General features: G+C 38.4%; 1 protein-coding gene across 1 annotated transcript in view; it reads right to left on the bottom strand.

Moving 5' to 3' along the window:
* Positions 1–16,707, bottom strand: part of CLIP4 (CAP-GLY domain containing linker protein family, member 4) — a 69,461-nt gene extending 52,754 nt beyond the window's left edge. The window contains exons 1-6 of the mRNA XM_006835281.1: positions 16,575–16,707; positions 11,947–12,086; positions 10,109–10,202; positions 8,038–8,199; positions 2,635–2,753; positions 1,156–1,392 (exon numbers count right to left, since the gene is read on the bottom strand). Of these exons, the coding sequence (XP_006835344.1) occupies positions 1,156–1,392; positions 2,635–2,753; positions 8,038–8,199; positions 10,109–10,202; positions 11,947–12,086; positions 16,575–16,707 (885 nt within the window). The remainder of the gene's footprint in view (positions 1–1,155; positions 1,393–2,634; positions 2,754–8,037; positions 8,200–10,108; positions 10,203–11,946; positions 12,087–16,574) is intronic.
* Between the last annotated feature and the right edge of the window lie 2,131 nt (positions 16,708–18,838).

Raw genomic sequence — 18,838 nt, forward strand, 5'->3', positions numbered from 1 at the left:
AAAAAAAAAAAAAAAAGATGAGAAAAGAAAAGGAAAAGACAAGTGACAGACTGAGAAAAAATATCAATGAAACCAGACAGCTATAAATTGTTAAGTGTTGAAGCAGGCTGATGGGCATATGCATATTCATTATTCTCCTTTCTTTATTATTAGCTTAAATTGTTCTAAAAAATAAAAATAAAATAACTCTTTAAAAAGTCCATTTTCAGACAAAGTACAGGAATAATACAGAAGCTAAATATTAAACCCAGATTTTTTTAAAATACTACATACTCAAAATTTGATCTTTTAGCTCCACAATGAATGTCCTATGAAGGCATTCAGTTGAAAATTGGTGAATGTCACTGTTTGCGTAATAGTTTGGCAATACTTTTTGTTTGTTTTTAATGTAACTTTCTCAATAAATCTCTAAATTACAGTTTTCTGAAAAACTTGAATCATCCCTCACCCCCCACAGAGCCAGCAGAATACTGAGAAGAAGAACTACATTAGGAAATTTAATATCCACGCATTCATTCTGTTTCACTCTCCAGCATGAGTGCTCGATCAACTCCGAAATTAACTTTCCAAAAAGAGCCTTAGACAAGGTGCTTTAAAAGAGACGGGCAATTAGTGAATGCCATTAGGACACTGAGGCTGTGGAAGATGGAGGTACCTGAGCATTGCCAAGCAGGGGCAGAGAGGAGTCAGCTCTTCCACAAACTTTCTATCAGTCTAGCACAGCATCTTAGATTTCCCTATTTGTGGGACCTCAAAGCCAAACACCATGAATGGTGAAGGTCTCCTTTGCTCAAATTCTGTGAAGCAGTAGTTGCGGGGAAAGCATCTTTAGGTGCTGGAGAAAGTTGCTGCAAGGAACAGTCTTCAGGATAAATCATTTCTCAACTCCTGTCCCTAAAGTCACCCAACCATTCTACTATACTGAGGTTCTATGTCCATTCAAACAGTCATCAAGTTCAAATAGTTTATATTTTTAAATCATACTATGTAGTAAACTTGCATTTTCATTGAATGTCTTTCTACTTTCACACTGAACCTTTTTTTTTTTTCTTTTTAATCTTAACATTCTGGCTATCCTGTCCGTACTCCTTGGCACATCAGCCACAGACATCATGACCACAGACCTAGTTATGTGACTACAGTTACTTACTATACCTTCTGTCCTGCAATCACAACACGATCCCCCAACTTAAGGCCAAGTGATGTCAGCATTGCCTTGCTGGTAACATGATCGTAATTTGGCAGCATCGCCTTTGAGATATCACATGACAGAGGCACTGCATCTAATAGAATCTGCTTGATTTCTTTGGCAGTTGCCGCTGCATCTGCCATTTCTAATGGCATATCTACTGGGTCCGGAACAACATCAGCAGGGATCTGTCCTTTGTCATTCTTTAAAAAAAAAAAAAAAAAATTCAATTCATATTTATACAGGTCTCTGTGCAGTCCAAGAAATTTTTGGAGAAATTTTAAGTTAAATGCATTCATCATTTATGTATCCAAAAATATTTACTGCACTAAATTGTTTATGTGAAAATGGTTGAAATGTTTTTGTCATATACACACATATTGAACTAGTAAAGCAAAATGTAATGAGTACCTACTAAATGCCATCACAGTTCTAAGGTACTAGAGATACCATTAAGGAAAACAAAAAGCCATGTCCTTATAGAGCATATATTCTGGTGCAAGAGACATTAGAAGCTGGGGGCTGGTTGGTGGGGTATAGAAAGAAAAGGGGCAAAGAACTGAGGAGGAAAAGGGAAACAGGAAAGAGGAGTTGGGGCTGGGGTTGTGACAGAGAGGAAAGTGAGGGGGCAGAGGAAGCCTTTACCAACATTATCCGCTTCTCTGTCCACCCAACCTCTTCATGGGAAGGCACAGGCCCTATTAGGAATCTCTGCCAGGGCGAGTCACTGCTATCAATGTAATGACAATAAAATGCCTAAGTATTTAATAAGTATGAAATACACTCCTGGGTGTTAGCTTCACACATTCATGGCATAATTACAGTGGAAAAAAAATGTTCCTTTAAACGTTTAACTTTTTTAAGTAAAACTTCCATTCTCCAGTGTACATGTTGTAACATTCTGAATAGATTTTCTTTCTCAAACTACCTAAAGTATGATTTCATAGAAAAACATAATGTGCACATGGACATATTAACAGCTATCCTTTCTTAATTACATCTAAAATCCAAATGAAAGACATGTAAACTCAAAAGATTATGGCAATTTAAGAAGCAATTTAAGTTACTTTCCTGAACGGAAGTTAAATTTTTTATCAGTATGATGCTGTTGTTGTTAAGTGCCACTGAGTCAGTTCTGACGCACAGAGACACTGTGTTGGGTTTCTGAGAACAGCTAGTGGATTTGCGCTGCTGACCTTGCAGTTAGCAGTCCATTGCTTATTACAGTGCGGCATCATGACTCCTTTATATTAGTATAAGAGGACTGAAATTCATTGCTGCACTTAAACTTATTTCAGATAGAGTTTATTATCATTACTACTTATACATGACATAAAAATTTAAATTATGTGCTCATCAAAGAGCTCTGTTATAACAACTCTTGACTACGAGGTACTGTAAGATTTAACTCCTCATTCTTTCTCACTTTCAGTTCAATCTCTTACCCTGAATGCGGGATTGGCTCCATGCTCCAGTAAGCATTTCACAGCACCTATACACAAGTTATATGCCGCAATGTGCAGAGCTGTTCCAAAGTGAAAGTCACTGCAAGTGGCATCCACATCTGCAATTAAACGTCACAAGAATGTTAACTATAAATTTAAAGTTAGCTGTTATAATACAAAAGGAAGCAGATTTTTAGGGGGAGAGGCATTTTGTTTTTTTAACCATTTATAAGACTTAAACCAACCCCCTCAAAGCACCATTTAATAATAAAACAATATCCCTGTATCATAATCAAGTTAACTGACAGTTTTTTTAAAGAATAGAATTTCATTATAAAATGGACTGACAGCATCATGAGTTTTCCAACTATTAAGCTAAAACTATACCATATTTAAGAACAATAATGGCAGTAATTCTTATTTGTAAAACTGCAATCACTCATTAAAGCTTTTCCAATATTCACTATGACAACTGTGTGAGGTTGTCAGGTCTAAGTCAGAGATTAGCAAGGGTCAAATCCACCGTCTTTTTTTTTTTTTTACAGGCTTTTACTGAAATATACCCACATCCACCCATGTACATAGTTTCTATGGCTACTTTCATGTTACAACAGTGGATTAGTCCCACAAACCTTAAAATACTATCTGGCCTTTACAGACAAGTCTGCCAACCCTGGTAAGTAAAATTTATACAGATTTTTCAAACCAAGAATCAGCTGCAGATGTATTAGCATAGGAATGTTTACCTATAATATTGAATGCAAGGTGTTGTGGGTTAATGCGCTGGACTGAAAGGTCGATTTGAACTGACTCGAGAGTACTTAACAACAACCTATAATATTGATTTATAACACTCCTATCTTTTACAAATAGGAAAGTACTTTATACTGCCTTAAAGTATTGCACTTCCTCATTTTTTTTTTCCTCAAAACACAACTGGGAGAACAAACAAGATGGCAGAGAGGGCAGAAGTATAATGAAGAGCTCTGTCAGCAACAACACAGAATACCGAACCAAGCAGGCTTAGGGTATGGTTCCAGAACTCTGAACCAAATATAAACAAATATTTAAAAAGCTGAAAGCTTACAGTCATTGGGATTTGGAACAAAAGCAAGAAATCCAGGGCTTTCTAATCCAAGGTGCTCAGCTGCTCCCTGAGCGGCCATCTTGGATGAGATCGAGCAGGGGAATGATAAGAGCAGCCAAGAACGCCTGACAGAATCACAGATATAAAAGGTGTGGACATTCTTTTTTTTCTTTATCTGTTTATTGGCCTCTTGCTGTCTGCACACCTCCATTCTGGTGACCAGAGAGGGTGCCTGAGAGAGTGGACATCCCTCCCCAACCCCCAGAGGGTTCTACTATGCATACACACAGATCTCCTCAAACTTTAAAGACACAGTTTCCACTTAAAACCAAACGGCAGTGCAAAATGGCCACAGCCAGCCCTGAATCATTTACCACTAGGAAAAAGGCCTTAAAGGGGATTGTGGAGCGGGACAGGTAGACTAAAAAGGAAATAGGCCAAAAATTAAATCCTGAGTTACATCACAATGCCCAACAGTGGCATCTTGAAATTTCTCAGGAAGAAGAGTGAAAAGGGAAGCACATCTCCTGATCACATCTACCTGGAGGCATTAATAATATCAAAACACACCTATCTAAGTATTAAGGCCACAGATAACCCTTGAATATGCCCAAAAAACAGAAGCAGACGACCATATCAGCACATGTCCAGAAACGAGATAAAGTGACTGAGGCAAATGAGATGGAAGTAGACCTACACTCCATACTGGAAGATGGGCAGGCTCTGGAAATGCCTGAGAAGGAATTCAGAAAAATGATTATTAAATGTATCAAAACTTTACAATGCAGTTGAGAAAAATAAGAAAGAAGTCAGGAAAGTACTACAGGAACAATCAAATAAGATAGATACAGCATTGGAAACAATTCAAAACCTACAGAACAAGGCCCAAATGATAAATAGAATATCAGAAACAGACAAATACACTGAAAGGGCAAAGGAGTACAACTGAAGAGATGGAAGCCAGAACTAGTAAGCTGGAAGATAAATCTCTCAATACTTAAGATAGACAAAGAAGCAGAAAAAAGGATAAAAATATCTGAAGAAGGCATAAGATTCATGTTGGACAACATGAAGAGGAATAACTTAAGAATTATTGGCATTCCAGAACAGGAAGAATCACACAAATTCACAGAGGAGGTAGTTGAAGGGCTGCTGGAAGAAAATTATCCTAACATCCTGAAAAGGGACAGTTAAGCATTCAAGAAGCTCAACGAACCCCAGGAAGAAAATCACCAAGTCATAATAATCAAGTGCACCAAAATCAAAGATAAGGACAGAATCCTAAAAGCAGCTAGGGAAAAGAGAAGTGTTACATACACAGGCAAGCAAATCAGATTAAGCTCAGATCTCTCAACAGAAACCATGAAGGCAAGAAGGCAATGGGGAGACATATATAAAACCCTAAAAGAAAAAATTGCCACCCAAGAATACTCTACCCACCAAAGCTATCAAATATGGTGGTGTAATCAAAATATTCCAGGATAAACAGAAGCTACGGGATTTTGTCACAGTCAACCCCGCGATGAAAAAACATCCTATGGACTAAGAACCAATAAGAACAGACAACAACCTGAGACTGACGTATGTGGCAGCATCATCCAGAACTCAAACATCAAATGGAAGAGTTGAGAACAGAATAAAACTATAAGAACAAATTTAGAGGATCTGGGAGGTCAGTCTATGATCAAAACAATTACAATGTGAAAGAAGATAAACACAGAGGAACAGAGATCCAGGTGGTGAGAAGATCAGGTAGATTACAGAATAAAATCTTAAATGGCGGGAAAAGTTAATGGAATATAAGGTAACCACAAATGTGGGGTTGGGTGATGGGTCTGGGGGAGGTGGAATGAAGCGATGGTAGAGCACAGGGTAAGGGCAGACACATCATAGTTCTGGTGTTGGGGAGGGCAATACAAGAAGGGGGAGGAGGTGGAATGGAAAAATAAGGTAGATAGGGGAACACTGAGACAGGTTTGCATAGGCTAAGTGGGACAGAGGTAAATAATGATGCTCAACCTTGGAATAACAGAGCTCTGTGATACAGGGATCTAGGCTTAGTTTGCAGAGGGGTAATAATACTAAGATGCTTGACTCCCTTATGAATATTGGTTTCCCTTGCCTACTATTATAAAATAGACACTTGAGTGGGATAGAAAGGAATGTCAGGAAACATGATTATACAAAACTGGTATGCCTTTCTTCAGCCTATAACTGATTGGAATACCTAAAAGGGGTTCTAGCACTTGCCCAGTAAAATACGCCTCTTGCAGAGCCTTTGAAGAGTATAGGACCTTAGGTGGAATCTTGAGTCCCATCCAGAACCTTCTGAGGTGGGACATTCCCACTAGAAAAGACAAGCAGACCAGCCTGGAACAGCTAGAGTGATAGAAGATACATCTTCAAAGAAAGATCATCAATGCAAGCAAGCAAGTTCCTGAAACTCAAAGGGAACACATGAGCAGGCATGTAAGCTTGCTGGCAACCATATTGGTCTAATGGTGAGTGGAAGAGAGGGAAAGGCAGCAATGAAGAAATAGGCTGAGTTCAACCACGGTCCATTGACTCCCGCTGACCTGAAGTTGACAGAGATAAGAGGAAGGGCTTGTTGGTCCAAAGTGTGGTGAGACCTGGAGACACCTGAACCCATGGACAAGGACATAGCCACAGAGGTCTAGAGCTGAGAGTGAAGCATCTTGCTGATATGAAGTGAGGGGAGATGCACAAGAACCCCCAAACTTGCAGATAGTACCCAGTTGACCTAGCCTCAATGGCTTGATAATCTGACCTCAACTAAAGGAAGATTAAAAACAAACAACAAAATTTTTTTAATAGAGCCAACAATGGTAAATTGCTTCAATTTGATAAACCTGACCTATACACATGGAGGTAGTAACTCTAAATACCAACAGAGAGGGAAGGACTCTTCACATCAAGCATCAATGCTATTCCCCTCTGTACACAGGGTAGACAGGGATGGGCAACTTAGACACTGGCTACCTAAAATGAGGGGGCGATAAAGGCACAAATTGACTGGCTTACAAGGTTGTAAGAGGGAGTTTCGTTTAAGAGTGTGTGAGGGAAGGAAGAGTCCCCATTGAATAGTTTTAATCTTGTCTAAATGGGTCTGGTGAAGAAAAGAGATGGGGATAAGATTCATATGATTCAATAGTGAATAATGCTTATCATGACTAATTGCAACTGTCACAATTGTAAAGGTAGAAGTTTTATAACAAAAATGGGGGAGCAGTTATTCTTACAGTCCAAAAACAAAGGACCCTAGGACCATCAAGGGAGAAAAGCACAAGCAGAATGCGAGACCTTATCCAGAGAAGCAGCAACACCAGAGATGGAGGCAGAGATGGGGGTATGGGGATGGGGACCGGCTAAGGACTCTAGATTCATGAGAAGAGAGTGACTGAGAGCTGGTGGCCAGGAGGCAGACTTGCAGAATGTGCCCTTTGGTGGTGTAAATTATTATATATACCTGAATTTTTTTTTTTTTTTTTAAAGAGCTAAAGTGAACAGAGAGAAATACTGTTAATTGATGGTAAATTGAGGGGATTATAATCATTGTGATGAAAAAAGTTGTATGATTTGTTGAATATAAAAATGATCTGCCCTGTAAACTTTCCCTCAATCCACAATAAAAACTTAAAGAAAAAGAAAACTAGCCCCTACATAGGACCAGAGATAATGCCAAAATATCGGAACTGTAATTTAGACATTCTAATGTCCAATTCTGAAGATCTGATGTGGTGCTGTAGGATAAGCAGTGGACTACTAACCAAAATGCTGTCGATTCAAACCTTCCAGCTGCTTCTCAGAAACTGTATACAGAGTTGCTATGAGTGGGAATGGATGCCACAGCAATTAACAACAACAACAATGTCCAATTTCACTAATACCACCATCAAAGTGGTGGGGAGGCGCAGTGTACAAATTTCATTCTTTAAGTAGAATTCCAGATTTTTACAGCTGAATGCTATATATAAAGTAACATTCTTTATTTTGTGAATACCTATTTGTGAAGTTTTCTTTCCTCTATCTTGACCATCCAAGCAAAGAATTGTATAGCACACGGATTTAGTTATGTACTTATAAAATCTATGTCATCCTGCAGAACATTTTTCTTTTGTATCTCTTTGTACTGAACCTTTTGTAACAGAATAGTAATGATTCAATAAAAATGTCTTAAGAGAAAAAGGGGTATGAGTCCATATGAAACAAGACGGAACAGGAATAAAAACAAATTTCCTTAGATTAAAATTATATCACTAAAAATGTTTTCAATTGGCAGCATGTAGAGTACCTGCCTTTTGGTTTTGATGTCTTCAGAATCACTCTTACAAGCTCGGGGACATCAAAGTAAGAGGCATAATGCAAAGCATTCATGTTTGTCCAGCGGCTGCGCAAACTAGCATCTGCTCCCAGATCCATAAGTTGAGTTGCAAATTTTACAGCTGTCTCAACATCACCTAAAAAACATTTGTTAAATCATTTTTCTTTTAATCATCTATTTTAAATTCTAATGGATGACTCTCTACTATCTCATTTTAAAAGTCACAGTAGATGACAAACTGAATGTACACCTCAAAAGTTTCACTTTCAGAAATTGGTTCTAAAATAATTATACTCAGGGATGTGGACAAACACTTTGCTGTAAAGGTTTTGTTATAAAATAGCTTAATGTAAAATTCTTCAAGTACTGTTGATTATGACCAAAATTATGAAAACAACCTAAAAACACAAGGAAAGATCAGTTAAATTGATACATCCCTACAATGGAATCCTGGTGTGGTGCTGTGGGTTAATGCACTGGACTTCAAAGTGGGTTTGAACTGCAAGGTCAGAAGTTCAAGCTCACCAGTCACTCCTTACAACCCTATACAGGGTGTCTCTATGGGTCAGAACCATTTCAAAGTCACTTCACAATAACAACAACAACATACTGGAATCCTATGGAGCCATTATGTTGGAAGAAGTGCAGCCAGAGTGCTCCTTGGAGGCCAGGATGGCCAAACTTCATCTCTCATACTTCAGACTTTGTCAGGAGGGACCAGTCGCTGGAGAAGGATATCATGTTTGGTAGATTGGAGGGTCAGAGAAAAAGAGGAAGACCCCCAGTGAGATGAACTGGCAAAGTGGCAGCATCAACGGGCTCAAGCATGGCAACAATTATGAGGTTGGCCGAGGACTGGGCAGTATTTCGTTCTGTTGTGCATAAAGTCGCTGTGAGTTGGTACCGACTCGATGGCACCTAACAACAACAACAACATGAAGCCATTACAATGTATCAGAAGGCTTCAACAAGTTCATTTGAAAATGGAACTGAAAGACAATGGAATTTTTCTACAAACTTTTTGAAGTGCACTTGTGTTAGACCAATGTTATTCAACATACCACTCGAGTATTCAGGCTGCAATGTTTGTACTTTAAAAAAGAAAAAAAAAAAATCTCCTATGTAATATTTCTTCTAATATTCAGGAGGCTTCACAAGAATCATATAAAAATGAAACTGAAAGATAATGGCATTTTCACACAAATTTCTTGAAACCTCCTTATACTCAAATGTAATATTTTGCATGTCAGGTTTTTTTGGTTTTGCTTGTTACTATTATTTTTTAACAAAAACTAGCATCTGTGATGGAACGGAGGGAAAAGTCCTTTTGTACCAATATTTTGAGAAGGACTTGTATCAGATGATCAAAGCATGAAGAAATGTTCACAACATGCAGTTAAGAGAGACAGGTTCATAAAATGAAATAGCACAAGAGGATCTCAATTTTGGGAATGTGCACATGTGTTGTGCATGCAGGAACAGACAAGACTTGGGCCTACTAAGGAATGGGTTACTTGGAAACTGACCTGGGACAATCCTTGTTAACCCTTAGGAAGGTTCAATGGCAGGGGTGGGGAACGTTCTACCTGCGGGCCATATAAAGCTCGTGAAATCATCTGATCTGGCCCTGCCTAGGTAAACGTAAGTTTCAGCCATCACAGTAAGGATGAGTTCATTTAATATTTGCTTAAATATATCAGACTATCTTTTAAGCTGATAATTTTGTATGGCCCATGAATGATGAGATAAATTTTGGTAGAATAAAGGTTCCCCAACCCTGTTCTAAGGTGTACCAGTTGCTCTAACCTAAGAAGCAAATAGACATATAGCCTGTTCATGAAAAGGTGGACATGCCAAGAAGGTATAAAGACAATTTTGAGGAGGACTTCACTAAATCCTCATCTATTCACACAATATTACCAGCAACTGGTGCTCTTCTAGAAGCTTGAAGGACAGGATTTATGCCCTCTGATGGGCATAAATACAGAGGACATGGGTACACATACAGATTTTCCATGACATTAATAGAATTAGCAAGTACTTACCAATACCATGAGCTCCAGATTTGCAGGTATAATGTAAAAGAGTCATATCTGTCAAACCATCTCTGTCATTCACATTGCAACCTCTCTTAAGAATCTGAGGAAACCAAGGAAAGCATGATTAACAAACAGTGTGACTAATGAAGGACAAAATGACTCCACACATCCCAGTTCTTTCTCAGCAAAATGTACAGGTAGAATTGGATGCTCTGCAACCAACAACAATAATAATACTGGAGAAAATCCTTAAAGAGTACTTGGAGATAATATGGCATTCCAAATCTGTCCTTTAACCCTCTCAAGAATAAGCAAATTTTCTTTGTAACTAGTGTTAATGGTACAATGAAGTGAATTACTTAATATGGCCCTTTCATTCAGGCACAGTTTTGTAACTCCCCCCACATAATGATTGGGAGGGACTATGCAAATAAGGTTCTGTGACCCACCAAGCTAAGGTGATCAGACATCTGCAAATACAGCACATGGCACCCTTGTGGAAGTGGGACCCTGCTAATGAGGCATATGAAACCCTAATGATGGACTGGGTCAATTTTGTCATCCTGCTAGGCTTAAAATGAGCCAATCCAGAAGTGGGAAGACAGGAGCTCACTCCACCAAGAAGACATAAGGAATGTATCCTTTGGAATCAGAGTCCCTACACTGAGAACCTCCCAGACTCAGGGCACAGAGAGAGCACGTGATAACACCAGAGATAGCACAAGGCAGCAATAATCAATGGCAGAGAAACAGTGAACCAACACAAGATGGTGCAGTGGGTTTTCTAGGCCAAGGCACAAAGTATCTACAGTAAGCAGGCTTACTGGCAGAATGAAGTGCCCTCAGGCACTTACTTGGTAGAGCTAAAGAGCTTTGTAACACTTCCTAGAACAGGACAGAGGACAGTCCAAGGGCAAAGGGGCTGATAGAGGACTATCTGCTCGCACAGTTGAGAAGAGGCTGTTCTGATCAAAATACAGTATCCTGAGTTGTTCCTGACCCTGAATTATAACCTAATAAACCCAATAATTGTGAGTATAGTCTGAGTTTTATGTGGTCAATGCAACAAATTATCAAACCCAACAGAGAAGTAAAAAGTATCATGGAAGAAATGGCTGGTGACAGAGGTGGTAAAAAGGTTGGAGAGAAGAGGTATGTCTGACCTCCACTTCACAGCAATCAGCCTGGGCTCCTGCTCATGATGACTGTCTCGCCCCCTAGTGATGTGGACAAGGAGGTCAGGTGGTTCCCCCCACACTATTTTGTGCAAATGGTTTTTGAAAAAACTAACACTTCCTATAAAACATGCTAGAGCAAGAACTCTTATTTTTTCATCCTTCCTCCAAAAAAAAAAAAAAAAAAATTCTAAATTATATTTAAACCTACATCTTCGCCAAATTACTTAAATGCATAGACAGAAAAGGATGGTAATCAAATCCCTTAATGCAAAGCATCAAAAATTTTTTGCAAAATTGTTTTCTACAAAGAAAAGACTTAAGATAAATGCCTCCACTGCTTCCACCAAGGGTCTGCAATGGCCAAACACTGGCCAAGAAAACCTTGGGACTACAAAAAGCAAAGGCCACAATCCTAAAAGGGTCTGGCTTTCAATCACCATCCTTCCATTCAGATGGGGAAAAACAATTCAATACCATTAACAATCCTAAGAAGCCCTGGTATGGAACTGCAGAAGTAGCACAGGACTGCTAGCCACAAGGTCCGTGGTTCAAACCTACCAGCTGTTCCTCAAAACCCTGTAGAGGGTCACGATGACACTGAAGCAACTGGGTGGCACTTAACAACAATCCTAATCATGCACATCTACAAATGTCAGAGTCCCTTACCTCATTTCCAATAATGTCAATGTTCTGCTGGACCTGAGGAACCCACTGTCTTAAAATGGCAAATAATTCTGATACTGAAGTTTTGGGATCAAACAGAATTTCCTGGCATGATGTATCATTAGGATCAAAGAAAGAAAATTCTGAAATGAAAAGGTATAATATAAATTTATTGAGAGCTTCAATTAAGTATATGGAAATTAAAAAACAGTAAAATAAATACTCAAATGATAAAAAAATATTTTCAGATTTTAGAAAAAGCAAATTTTCCTTAAGCAAATTTCAAGACCAAAGTTAAGACAGCCAAAAAATATGAGAATGAGCTTTCCAGGTATCATACCACACTTTATTTTAGGTAAAACAAACGTGAATGAGTGTACAAATTCAAATTCTGAACTTCCCAAGTGCTATTTCTAGGGTACAGAAAGCTTATCAAATTGCACTGACACTTTTGCCTCTCAAAACATATATACAACATGAACAATAGATTCATGTCTATTATTAAAAATACTTGAAAAGAAACATATTTGTCTAGTATGTGAACAGTGCACAAGAACACCTTATAATTTTAATTTTCTGTAATAAACCTTTTTATTCCTTTTTGAAATAGAAAGATTATATAGTTTATAAAAAGCATTCAAGTTTCATATAATTTTTATACATACACCACATTTTTATTCTTCAAATGTATTATTTTTTTCCCATTGAGGAAAGATGCAGAGAACCGTTATTCCATTCAATCTCGAATATCTGGCAACGAAGAATGAAAAACCCCTTCGGACAGAGTGTGACTGAGTTATTCTGGAATCTGTACTAGTAAAACCATGGGATAGCAGACAAAGTAGAACATGTGACCCAAATATTTCTTAAAACTTAAGATTCAGATTAAAGTTAGATATTTCCTGTGGATTAAGAATAAAAAAGAATGGCTCATGAAGGAAATAAAGTTTTATGATGATGTTGTTGTTGTTAAGTGTCACTGAGTTGGTTCTAACTCAAAGCAACCCTGTGTAGGGTTTCCTAGAAGCAGCTGGTAGTTTTGAACCATCAACCCTGTGGTTAACAGTCTAGGGCTTATACTATAGTGCCACATCAGGGCATATAAAATTTTTTAAGAGAAGAAGATAATCAGACTCTATGTCCTAAGCAATCTAAAACTGGTTGTCATTGTTATTGCCATAAGGTTGGTTCAAACTCATAAGAAACCCTGTACAGTGTTTCCGAGGAGGTGCTAGTGGGTTTGATTCACTCATCTTCCCAGTGCTTATCCTACAGCACCACACCAGGAATTCCTAAAACCAGTGGGGAATTTTCAAGAGAAGAAGTACGGAAGGAAGGGAAGCACTAGAGAACTGACCACAGTAGTTGAGCATTTATAGTCTGCCAAGCACTTTAGCAAATTCTCACAAACACCTTACCTTGCAAGCATGACAAACAGTATCTGGCAGATGAAGAAACCGAAGCCCAAACTAAATACCAAGGAGCTCTGGTAACGTAGTGGTTACGAATCGGGCTGCAAACCGTAAGGTCAGCAGTTCGAAACTACCAGCTGTTCCGCGGGAGAAAGATGAGGCTTTCTGCTCCCGTAAAGATTTACAGCCTCAGAAACCCTGTTCAGGGTTGCTATGGGTCAGAACCAACTCGACGGCACTTTAACAACAGAGCACCTTAGCAAATTCTCACAAACACCTTACCATGCAAGCATGACAAGTAGTATCTGGCAGATAAAGAAACCGAAGCCCAGACTAAATAGTGTGTTCAAAGTCATGCAGTTAGGAAAAGGCAAATTTGGGACTGAAAAACAGGTCTGTCTCTAAAGTCTATCTTCTTTCCTCTACTATGCTGCCTTGCTGAAGAAAAACATCACTGACTTCAGAACCAGTGCATAATGGGATGCATGTTGGTTTTATTTTCTTCTTGGCATTTTTACGTATTATCCAGAATTGTATTGCACATAAAATCACACAACAGTTTGCCATCAAGGTGATTCCAACTCATGGTAACCCCATGTGTGTCAGAGTAGAACTAAACTCAATAAGGCTTTCCAACGGCTGATCGTTTCAGAAGTTCATCACTAAGCCTTTCTTCCAAAGTGTCTCAGGGTGGACTCAAACCACCAACATTTCAGTTAGTAACTGAGTTCACTAACTGTACTACCCAGGGGATCCTATACACGTAGTTCTTACTCTTACAATCAGGATAACTAGAAGATGACAGGAGAGGCTTAAACCCAGAGACATGAAAAAACACAGCAGCAGTCCATTTGAAGAGAATCAGAAAGACTAAAGCTAAATTAAGATATTATCTAAAATCTTACACTATGAAATGCAATGGTCCTTTAACTGCATTCAGAAAAGAAAACCTGAAGGAAAAAAAATAAGACATCCAGTTTGGAGAAACATAGTTGCATAGTTTCTTGAAGACAGATTGGGATGTGGTTCTTACAAACAGCAGTTAACTGAATTTTTAGTTGTTGCTGTATAATTCATTCACTAAATATTTATGCATATAAACTTTCACTCTTGTAAATTTTATAATACACACTCTTTTGAGGTAACTACCTTAGGAGTCAACATTGAACTGAACACCTAAGCTAGTTTTAACTGATTTGTTTCTTGATTTTAATCACATTGGTGAGTGTCATACTCAATGACTTCTCATTACACATCAACAAAATACCAAGGCTTACAAGAACTACAGAATCTGGGCCCTGCCTTCCTCTCCAACTTCACCGCCTGCTACTCACCCCTCAGTCATGTTGCTAATCATCCACATGGATTTCCATTGATTCTTAGCACACACAACAGTTTTCCCAACTTGGTGTCTTTTTCTCTGGATGGCTGTGTCACCTATACTGGCCACTTGCCTGCATTATTCTTTATAATAGCACTACAGTTTCTTTCTGTACAGCACTCATTATAACCTAGAATATTTTAATCTTACTCATTTGTTCAATTGTCTGTCTTTCCTAAGAGAATGTCTTCTAGTCACTAGGGTATCCTCAACATCCAGGGCCAAACACCTACTACTTAACAGGCCCTCAATAAAAACTTGCTCAGTAAATACAATTCTATATGCTACTTCTTAATAGGCTAATGACAAACTACAACGTACTCAGAAGCAGCAACTGGGGTGGGAAGGGTCTAGAAATCCTGACAATGAGGGACCAGTGAAGAATTAGGAACGCATAGTCGAAGAACACACAGACTCACTACAAGTACTGAAATTATCTTCAAATATTTGAAGGGCTTCATATTTCAAAGAAGCATTTGCTCCATGTATTAGACTAGTACCAAGATGGCCAAAGTTTCAGGGACACTTTTTAAATCTATATGCAAATATATTTATTTTAGCAACTAGAACTTTTAAACAAATAAATGTACTACTTCATTAGTTTCTCACTATTGAAAAACATCTAGGAGGCTGAATGGTCATCTATCAGAAATCCTGAAAACAGTATTTCTATACTAGGAGGTGAGGAGGAAATTCTATAAGAATTCTAAAAAGAAGCTATATAATTTTCAAAATACAGGTAATGTTTAATTTCTATTATACAAGGGGTTTAAAAGGAGCTCTGGTAGCGTAGTGGTTACAAATTGGGCTGCGAACCACAAGGTCAGCAGTTCTAAACTACCAGTTGTTCCGCAGAAGAAAGATGAGTCTTTCTGCTCCTGTAAGATTTACAGCCTTGGAAACCCCGTATAAGGGTCGCTATGAGTCGGAACGGATGCCACGACACATGACAACAACAACAACAAGGGGTTATTATCCATGATCACATCTCATTTGACGTATTTATTAAATAAAACCTTAACTGATGAATTAATATTAATAAATGACTACTTTAGCCTTAAATACATAAAAATAAAACAAGATTGCTACTCCATCCCAGGATTCTTCGTACAGTACTGTAGGATCAGCACTGGACAGCAAACCACAAGGTCAGCAGTTCAAACCCACCAGCTGCTCTTTGGAAACTCCTTACAGGGTTGCTATGAATCAGAACTGACTCACTTGATGGCACTTGACAACAAATTAACCTCAAGTTCAAACCCACCAGCCACTCCCCGGAAAGCCTATACAAGGTCGCTATGAGTCAGAACCAACACAACAGCACTTAATGGTAACAACAACAATAAAACATGGTCCTAGGGAAGTAAGTCTAAATAGATGTAAACTAGAACATTCCACAGTTATATTTTACAGAGAGATTTCAAGGAGAAACTATGACCCAATCTCACCCCACACTCTAGAGGAAAGTCTCTTATCCATCTCTGCTTAACTACATGATTTCTTTAGCAAGTCAGTAATTTAACCACAATAAATATACCAATAGCAGAATACTAGATGTCTAATCACCATTGCATTCTAAAAATAAAATCCCTTAAACCCACCATGTGCTTAAAATGAATATTTTCACATAATAAAACTGCTGACAACAGAAATGAAGTGTTTCGCTTAAGAGGCAGAAAAAGCAAGTAAGCCACTGCAGTTTTTTAAAAGAAAAACTAGCAATTTTATGAAAGCCATAGCCAATGGTTTTAGGAGAAATTATGAGTGCAAAAAGCAGCTAAGACAGAAAGAAATCAAGCTATGAGTTTACAGAAAATAAGCCCAGCTACTTAACCTACCGCAGTCTGAAGGCATTGGTGCTGCAGAAATGGAAAAGATCACTGGTGTATCTGAACCTGGAAACAAAAATGGGTATCTTCCAATCAAAGGATTTCCTTCTAATGAAATATCTGGAAGGTCCTCTATGGTCATCTTCTAGAAAGCCACCTTTAATAATGAAGAAGAAAAACAAATCTTTTATATTTATTTTTTATTGATTCAATCACAATAACCCATATTCTTTTAATTTTTATTCTAACCTACTGAAATTTCAACTTCAACCTAAGGGGGGAAAACTGACTTTAGGCAAACTGTTTTGTGTGTGTGTTCTCAGTATATTTCCAAATAATAGGGAAACCATTTTTCAAATGCTGGGGAAATCTAAATGAGTGGAATTCCTTTAGTTACATTAACAAACATGAATATGCTATCCCTTGCACATCAGTAAAGATTTCTCTTGAGGCTGACACAGGTTGTATCACCTGCCGGACAGTAGCTCATGCCATGTGCTCCTCTCCTGAAAATAATCTAGTTTAGAATGCTCCATTATTTTCTGGTACCCCAGACACCTACTTAAAATTAATCATATCACTCCTACAGATCTAAGAGCTTACCGACCCTGTTCTATTCCTTAATTAACAATGTACAATGTATAATGTAGAATGTACAAGGATGTGTTTATTCATCCTAGCAGAAGATACTTGTAGGAGGTCATGTTTTTTATACTGCAATCACTTATATTATCTCTTTTTCCCAGAAAACATGACAGAACAGGATTAATTTGCTCTAAATTAAATGTATGCTACACTATCGCTTACATCTCAGAAATGGCATAGAAAGCAGATAAAATCCTAAGTAGAAATGAACTATGAAGTTATAAACCTTCTGGTTTCTACTGCATCAGATCTTTAAAGTCTGAAATATTATGGCCCCAGTATCTGTTTCCAAATTCAAGCAGAAAATTATTTTCAGATTTTACTCTCAAGCAAATTTATTCTAAGTTCTTGTGTTTTCTGGGAAAAAGGATTAGAAGTGATTAGAGTTAAAACACATGATCTCCTATACTGTTAGAATAAAACAAATACATCCTTGTACATTGTTAATTAAGGCGCTCTAGTCCTGGTGTGGCGCTGTGGCCTAATGCGCTGGGCTGCAAAGTCGGTTTCAACAGCAAGGTTGGCAGTTCAAGCTCAACAGAAACTCCTTGGAAACCCTACACAGGGTCGCAATGGGTCGGAACTGACTCGACAGCACTTAACAACAAATCCTGGTATGGCAGTGCAGGATAATGCACTGGACCACAAGGTCAGTTTGAGCTGTACAGTCAAACCCACCAGTCATTCCTTGGAAATGGTAACAAGGTCACTATGAGTCAGAACTGACTAGACTAGACAGCACTTAACAATAACAAGTGGCATAGCATATAGGAGTCCTGGTATGGCACTATAGGATTAGCACTGGACCACAAAATCCATTTGAACCGCAAGGGTGGAAACCCTATACAGGGTCACTATGAGTCAGAACCAAGGCAACATCACTTAACAACAACAGCAACAGCAGTGGCCTAGTGAATTACGAGTTGGGCTACTAACTGAAAGGTAAACAGTTCCAATCCACCAGCAGCTCCGTACAAGATGAGGCTGTCTGCTCCGGGAGAAATTTACAGCCTTGGAAACACTATACAAGGTCACCATGAGTTAGAACTGACTCAATGGCATAGAACCACCACCACATTGTTAATTTTAAGGAGTGGAACAATGTAGTAAAAACGATTTTTAGATTATTTCAGTACAAAAAGGAGAATACGAAAAATAGTTACCTGATCACTAACTCTAGTAATAAACTGTGCCTCTCTGAGCTAACTGATTTCTTTTCTCGGCACTAGCAGGAAGAGAGTAAACTGCCTTCTTTCTCTCATAAGGTCTATGTTTATAAGAAGTGGGTATGCTTGTACTGTTGTTAGGTGTCATCTAGTCAGTTCAACTCATAGGCACCCTGTACAGAGTTTCTGAGGCTGCAAATCTTTATGGAAGCAGAAAGCCTTGTCTTTCTCCCATGGAAAGGCTGGTTGGCTCCTACTGCAGACCGTGTGGCTAGCAGTCCACTGTTTATCCTATAGAACCATCAGAGCTCCCTATAAAGAGCTATTAAATAACCTACTCCCGTTTTATTATGTTAGACATCTGTAATCTTTCTTAGATGGTAAAATTACTTGCCACCCAATACTTTGAATCCTTTTGACATCTCTGCAGCTGTCAGGGAGTCCTGGTGTAGCACTGTGGGA

Source organism: Chrysochloris asiatica, unplaced genomic scaffold, assembly GCF_000296735.1.
Source record: "Chrysochloris asiatica unplaced genomic scaffold, ChrAsi1.0 scaffold00016, whole genome shotgun sequence".
NCBI lineage: Eukaryota > Metazoa > Chordata > Mammalia > Afrosoricida > Chrysochloridae > Chrysochloris > Chrysochloris asiatica.